Below are 7,711 nucleotides of genomic sequence, written 5' to 3' on the forward strand. Positions count from 1 at the left end.
AACGAGATCCACGGCACGGGCACTGTAGAAGGAGTACGAAAATAGTAGCGTGCCAGGATCGTATCACGCTCGCGGCCCACAGACGTGGATCTCCTTTCTATTAATAGCTAAATGAAAGGGAGCGATCCCGAGTCGGCCGTGTAGGCATCGTTCCGAGTCTTGGTGGTGTCCAGGCCCTGATCGCAGGACTTCAGAGCCGCTCAAGCCGTCGCGGACTCCACATTCCACCGGCAAAAGCTCTTCCGTGCGTGCCTGTTCAGAAGCATCTACTTGCTCGGCTGGTGCTCCGAGGCGAACCCTCATACACGTCATACACACGCGTCTCCCACCCACCCACATACACAACATTGCCATACACATTCACACCGCTCGAGTGTAAGTCTCTTTGATTGTTAATTCTTTTTTTTTTTTTCTTTTCTTTTATACAAATGTATGTGCTTCCATATATCTTCATATATATATATATATATATTGTCTGTTTAACTGCTTTCGATTCAGTGATATAGTATATTATTTACGCGTTCTCGCATTTTGAATCTTGAGCCATCATCGTTGTGTTTCCATTTCTATACGATGGGAATTTTTTCGAATCAGTGATTTCGCCGTGATGGATTCGTTATGCAGTGATACAACACGATTAGACGTCGGTGATGAAAAGATGAGAAAGAACATTTTCCTCGTCTTCGTTGCCGTTCCGTGGATCGATATATATCACGGAAGGGGAAGGAGGGGGTAGGAGGATTTGATGGAAGATTCGAGTGTGAAAGTGAAACTGGAAGTGAAGATGGAATTCTTTGGATCTTAGGAGGAGTGGAGGGTGGGGTGGGAATCGTACATTTTTTTTTTCTTAGAGGGGTAATCGTGAAAACTTGAGCTGGATGATATAGATAACTGTCATAACTAATATATAAATAACTATAATAAGAAGGATAATTGATCTGTGCACATCGACTTTTAAATACTCGTTTCCAAAGAGGATTTTACGAAGAAAAAAAACCTTTGTGCAAGTGGCGTCTGATCATGCTGTGACATTATCTACTGGGGCCATAATTTGAAGATCTCGTTCGTCTCTCTCTCTTTCTCTCTCTCTTTCTCTCTCTCTCGAGTTTCTGGATTTTCATACTTTCCAACGGAAGGGTAATCGAACAAATTTCTGGAGGATGTCTGTAACAACGTGATGGCGAACATGCCGAGTTTGGTCTCGTTTTTCCTTAATGTGCTTGTATTCGATGGGGACAATTATAATGTGACTGGTTAATCGTTTCGATTAAATTTAAAACGTCTCGATTGATTCGTGAATATAACTCATAATTTAATAAAAATATCCAAGGACATATAAAAAGAACCGCTGAATGAGCTTGAACAACAGAGAAACCGTAAGATACATCATTTTTACAAGTTTGTAAAAAAAGATACTTATAATTTTCCACACAAAACTTTTGATTTTTCTAAATTTTTTATATGATACGAATTTTAAAATTGAATATTTTATACAAATTTCAATGTTTCTCCACGATTTCTCGGAACTGGAAAATGTAAAATTCAAAGAAAATGGAATCTGCATGGAAAAATACATCGAAAATGTAGAATCGTTTATTCGATTAAAAATATAATTCAATATACATGATCTACAATTGGCAAAATAACAAAAATATCGATCTACGCCGTTCAATATTTTTCCATAGATTTACCTCTCTTCGCGTCGTATTACCATTTTTGGAAATACGTGTACACGAAAGTAAATTTTTCAATTCTTGAGATTTATAAATGAAGAGAGAAATCACTTCCCTTTCTCAACATAGGTAAAGGAGCGCGAATAGGATCGCGTCTGATAAATCATCGCCTATAAATGTATGAGCAATATCCCATTTCAAGATTCGATTATGACGTATGTGATTATATAATATTGTTTCCACTCCTACACCTCGTGTCAGCCATCGCACTGGACGTCTGCAACACCAACCACCGTGTCGGATAATTTTTCGAAAACATTCTGCAAGCACGAACAATTTTCTTTCAATCTTGAATCTCGTGAATTTCGATCCTTTCACGATTCGTTCGAAAAAAAAACTGTTCTGTTTCGAAACTCATGATGAAAGAATATCACGAGCGAAGGAGAGAAAAGAAAGAAAAAGGGAGAAAGAAAAACTTTATCGTGCGACTCGAAGGAAAAAAAAAAAGAAAAAGAAGAAGAAGAAGAAGAAGAAGAAGAAGAAAAATTGTGTTATCGAGATCGAAGTTTAATCCGTTCGTGAAAACAGGAAACGATCGGCAAGCTCGATGACGACAACGGCAACGAAGACGTTATGGAGGTGGAGGAAACCTCCATACAGAGCGAGGGGGGAAAAAAGAAAGAGAGAAAGAAGGGAGGAAAAAGGAGTAGAGAGAAAGAAAGAGAGAGAGAGAGAAGCCAATAAACGAATGACGGGAGAGAGAAAGAGAGAGAGAAAGAGTTAGAGAGAGAAGAGTAGAGTTGGTTTTCTAAAATTAGAGAGCGACGAGGAAGAGAAGGGGATGACTCCTTATAGAGCTTGCGACGTCGAGCTTGCGGCCAGGGTTAGCAAACTGGCACTCTCTTTCTCGTCTCAGAATATCAGATTACCTTTGCACCAGTGCATCGTCTCGCCCCTTCGACTTCTTCCTTTCTTTTCTAGCTTTCTCTTTCTCGTGGCGGAGCAAGGTTCGATTTATGCTCGACAACCACCCTCCTCTCTCTCACCCTCTCACCCTCTCGCCTTCCCTCTTCCTCCTCCCTCTTTTTCACCCCTCGATTTGTTTATTTTAAAATTTTTTCTTTTTTTTGTGAGAAGTGCTCCACCTCCATTCCTAGGAAAAAAGCGGACGATCGAATCGCGGATTTTTATCTTTTCTTTTTCTTTCTTTTCTTTTCGATTTATACCGATGATTCGAGTGTATCGACCGCGAGAGAAGTAGAATCGGACGAAGGGCCGATATTTCTCCCTCGTCGAAAGTGTGATCTCGCGAAGCTATTGTAAATTTTTCCGCCGGGAAAAATTCAGAATATCGAGAATAAAGCGACGATCCGATCGTTCCTTTCCTCCTCTCGTGTGAAAAATATCGTAATTTGAGATTAAGCAACCGAATAAGAGATCGTGAGGATATAACGAAGACACTGCCCACTGTTAAGGATAAATTGTGTTAATCGGTGGTTTTGTTTGCGTGTTGCAGTACCGTGACCACCAGCAAACATGTCTGACGACGAGGAGCAATACTCGTAAGTATTTCAAAATTTCAAAGGAAGAATCTTTCCAAGATAAATATTTCAATATTCGATATTCTCGACATTCCCTCTTCCACTTTTTTTAATTTCGTTTCTCGAGACTCGTTTCTCTTTCTTGATCAAACTTCCTCCTTCTCTCTTCTTATATACAATTTTTTCGAAGTGAAACAAAATTCGAAATTTTCGATTTTTTAACGAGCGAATAAATCACGAGAGAGGGAGAGAGAGAAACAAGTGCGTCGAGGAGGATTGATAAGTTGAAAGTTACGTAAGAGCACGTGTATCGAGCAATGAAATATCCATGAAATTGGAAGCTCTCGAAGCGGCGGGGAATGTCGAGGATATATCTCAGCCGAGCTTGAGTATATAAATTAAGTGAATATATTACGATATATATATATATATTTATATGGCCATCGAAGCGTCACATGTCGAAACATGTCGTCGATAGAATTCATGCTTAGTTCTTTCTTAGAGCCGATTTCCAGGATCGAGAATTTTACTATTCTCGATGCGACGATTACGGGTCAGGTTGCTACATAAGTCGAGGATTATCGAGATACCCTCCCATTCAATGTCGATCGTTGTCGATCATACAATGAACGATATTCAAGAAAAATGAATTTGAAGTCCACGTAAGATGAAGAATCTCGTCGTGATGATGATATGTGTCACTCACCCCCTTATTGTTTCGTACTTGTTCTCGTCAATATCCCTTGTCTGCCCTCAACCCCCCACCCCCCGAGTTTTATTGTTAAAAGTGAACTACCCCACCCCCTCGTGCCCACGTGTCTTTGTGTTGAAGAAATCGTGAATGTTCTTTTTTTCTCTTTTTTTAATCGTGCACACCCTCCCTCGATCGAATTGCTCGCTGAAGATGTTCTTTTCTCTATTTCGTTTTTTCCCTTCATCGCTCGAATTATTTTTCTTTTTTCAATAAACGTTTCGTTTCAACGAGAATCGTTATAAAGAAAAAAAAAACGAGATCACGGTCGATCTCAAAGAGATTTTCGTTTATTTTTAAAACGAGGAAATTCAACAGATATCCTAGGGGGGATGAATCATTGGGTTGGATCGAACGGTGGATCTATATTCAGTCGGGTGGACGGATGTGTCCAAAAATGTCATAATAAATTATCTCCGCAAATTTGTCCGTTTTCTTTGCTCAGATTGCGCCCAAATCGTAAATTTCACGAATAATAAATTATAGTATTTAACTCGATTATTTATTAACCGTTAATTTTGTCGTAATGAATGAATATCTGCAAATATAATTCACGTTTTTTTTCCATCAAAAACATCGGCTAAGCCTATTATTTCTAATATTTGGTCCTGTATTTTACATATTCGTTTCACTAGATCACATCAATCAATTATATTATTTTTAGCTACTGAAAATTTATTATTTTCATATATCGATTAATTAAATTGCATAATATACTTAATCGATTTAAATAGAAATAGAAAGAATACATTTTTCAACGAGTAATTCGATGCTGAAGAAATTTCACCTGCCCCTTAGCCCCCCCAAGAGCCCCCCTATTGTTGTTATTATTTTCTTTTTTAATTGTTCATTCGATAGCCCCCTTTACACAGCCCTTAACTACCCGTTAACTAACAAATACCGTTTTCCATTTTCTGTTTTACAGCAGCGAGGAGGAGGTGGTCGAGGAAACGTAAGTGTTTGCTGGCAATTCCTTAATTCCACGAGATCGTTCCAAAAATACATCTAACGTCCATGTTCTCTTATTTTCTCATTCCAGGAAGTAAGTTCCAGAGGCGTGTGCGCGTTTAAGTGTCTGCTACCACCGCGCAGTCACCAAGGAATCGTAGTTGTCGTTTTATAATCTCGATTTTAGATTTTACACTCGTTTAGAGGTTAACGGTTCGAGGCGAGAGTTCTTCCAATCCTGATTCGTTTCGTTCCTTGATTTTTTTTTTTTTTTGCTGCTTGTTCCGATAGAAATTTGGTTTTTGGACAATAATTCGATTTTTTTCTTTTTCTTTTTTTTTTTTTTTTTTTGCTGCTTGTTCCGATAGAAATTTGGTTTTTGGACAATAATTCGATTTTTTTCTTTTTCTTTTTTTTTTTTTTTTTTTAATTTCCAGAGAGATCGTTCTCGGTTTATAATTTCGTTCGAATTTTTGACATTAAATAATTTCGATTGATAGCTGTGAAACAATATTATTGAAATTGAAACTGTAAAAGCGTTATTGTTGCAAACTTATGTAATTTCGTACGATCATAGAAATACTAAATATTGCATGCAAGAAACATGAACCCAGTTCGAATTATTCGAGAGACATGTCTTTTTTTTTTACAAAAATAGGACTAACTGTTTGGCGCGGCCATCTTGTCACCTTGAATGCCGGTTTACACAACAATAAAATAGAAAACAATATTTCGTAATATATAATTCGAACGATATGTCGAAAACAAGTGATGATTCATCGCGATTATTTTATCGTAATTGCGATTCGATTCGAATCGTATTTTATCAATTACGATTTTCACGTTCGTGCCATTTTTTTTTCTTTTTTATTCCATAATTATTAAATCGTATCAAACGATATATATATATATATATATATATTCGATTTCTATCAACAAATATATAATAAACGTATTATTAATCTCCAATCATAGATTTTATATACGTCTACTTCGTAAGAGAAGTAGAATGGAGAACTTTTCGAAGGCAATAGCTGTATCGAAAAATCGTGTTCGTGCCTGAGAGCGATCTCTCTCGAACTATTGTTAAAATTAGAACAGTCGTGCTTCTCCCGCAAAAATAGAGCAGACGAATGGCGCTGTATCTTCGAACTTCGAGTCCTATATTAAATTCAACGATGTCGTTTTTTATGATGAAACGGGTCTTAAATCTACGCCAAACAATCCTATCGAGATTATACTTTAGCTTAATTTCGTTCGCTTGCGAACGCACGATTCAATGTTTTCTTCTCCGTTTTTTTTATACCCGTAATTTATTATCAAGTGAAACAATTTTTCGAGTGAATGTATCGAAGAAAAATATTGAATCGTTTCGAGTGAACCGACGAGAAATATCGTTGAAGAAGGAGCGCGCATTTCTTCGCCACGGGGCTGATACATATTTCTCGTCGTTTCCTCCCGTGTTTCTCTTATTTGGCAATGAAAAGAGAGCACTGTAGAGGAGGGTGGGGATGAATAATTATGCTCGATTCTAAGATTTCGATTTTTTTTTTTTCTTTTTACATTGACTCGAGCCGGTCATCGATCATTACATTTGTTTAGATTCAACAAACAAAATCGAATGAAAATCCTATCTGACTTTGGTTTATGATCTTCGTTTTTTTTTTGTTTTTCTCTCTGTTTTTTGCTCACAACTCCGTCTATAACAATCCATCCCTTCGTCTGATATCTCCACAAACAATACACAAAAAAAAATACGAATCGACCAATCGATCAAACCACCAATCACCATCGACCAAACGACCAACGCGGCGCGAATCGAAAAATCGAAAAATCAAAGGCAGCCGGAAGGCAGGAAGATCGAGTAAGTCCCTTGAAAACAATTCTACGCTCGCCTTGTATCTTGTTCAGGCAGCTATTTGGCAATGTTCACTTCTCGTCTTTTTCTCAGTATTCTCATTCTTTTCCTATCACTTCTCTTTCTCTTTCTCTCTCTCTCTCTCTCTATCTCTATCGCTATCTCTCTTCCTCTATCTTTCTCATTTCTTCATTCTTCTTTCATTTTTTTTTTTATTTTTTTTTTTTCCCCTCTTTCTTTTAATCGTTTAACTGTTATTATTGTTGTTGTTGTGATTGTCGTCTTGTATTTTATACAAGTTTTTTTTTAGTATATTATTTATTCGTATGCGCTATTTCGTCTCTTTGTATTATGCGATGTATTCTTTTTTTTTTGTTTTTTTTTTTCATAGTATACAATCTCTTATACCACGAGACAAAATCAGTCTATGTTTTATTCTGTACTTTTTATTCTCACGCTTTCTATGGTTCATTGGTGTATTATTCTTTTTTTTTTTTTTATATCCAACGAGATAAAATTTTTTTTCGTCGAATTCTTTTTTTTTTTTTTTCCCGCTTTGTCGTCGATGCAACAACTGACGATTCTTTCTGCAAGAAACAACATATTCTTTTTTCAAGAATATTCGTCCTAATTGTTACCTCTTCTCTTTCTCTTTATACTTTCTCCTTCTTAAACAGAGAATATTTTTTACATGGACGCGATCAATTTTCGAAAATTCTCCGCGAGAAAAAGTTGATTTTTTTTTTCCCACCGATAATTGTAACAACGAGTCTTCCTCGCGAGTGAGTCAATTTTATTCGATTTTTATCGTCCAATTCTCGACGGTTCTCTTTTTTCTCTTCTTTCTTTTATTTTCTTTTTTCTCTCCTTTTCGATCTCATAAAATTTCGCGTCTCCGACAGTTCTCTTTCTTTTCTTTCTTTCTTTTTTTTTTTTTTTT

At 36.8% G+C, this 7,711-nt stretch overlaps 1 protein-coding gene and 1 long non-coding RNA gene across 10 annotated transcripts in view; one reads left to right on the forward strand and one right to left on the reverse strand.

Moving 5' to 3' along the window:
• The first annotated feature begins 6 nt into the window (after positions 1–6).
• Positions 7–7,711, forward strand: part of LOC102671276 (troponin T, skeletal muscle) — a 17,905-nt gene continuing 10,200 nt past the window's right edge. For 3 of the 9 annotated variants that reach the window (XM_031512006.1, XM_031512007.1, XM_006618825.2), the window contains exons 1-2: positions 11–375; positions 3,190–3,235. In XM_031512006.1, coding sequence (XP_031367866.1) covers positions 3,210–3,235 — 26 coding nt within the window. In that variant the 5' untranslated portion in view covers positions 11–375; positions 3,190–3,209. Of the gene's footprint in view, positions 376–2,558; positions 2,681–3,175; positions 3,236–4,890; positions 4,922–6,753; positions 6,778–7,711 lie in introns of those variants that run through there. The other 6 variants (XM_006618827.2, XM_031512011.1, XM_031512010.1 and 3 more) reach the window with 4 other exon arrangements.
• Positions 2,577–7,711, reverse strand: part of LOC116186008 — a 13,028-nt gene continuing 7,893 nt past the window's right edge. Inside the window, exon 2 of the long non-coding RNA XR_004150929.1 lies at positions 2,577–2,714. This is a non-coding gene — a long non-coding RNA (uncharacterized LOC116186008). The remainder of the gene's footprint in view (positions 2,715–7,711) is intronic.

This window comes from Apis dorsata, unplaced genomic scaffold, assembly GCF_000469605.1.
Source record: "Apis dorsata unplaced genomic scaffold, Apis dorsata 1.3 scaffold_376, whole genome shotgun sequence".
Taxonomy (NCBI): domain Eukaryota; kingdom Metazoa; phylum Arthropoda; class Insecta; order Hymenoptera; family Apidae; genus Apis; species Apis dorsata.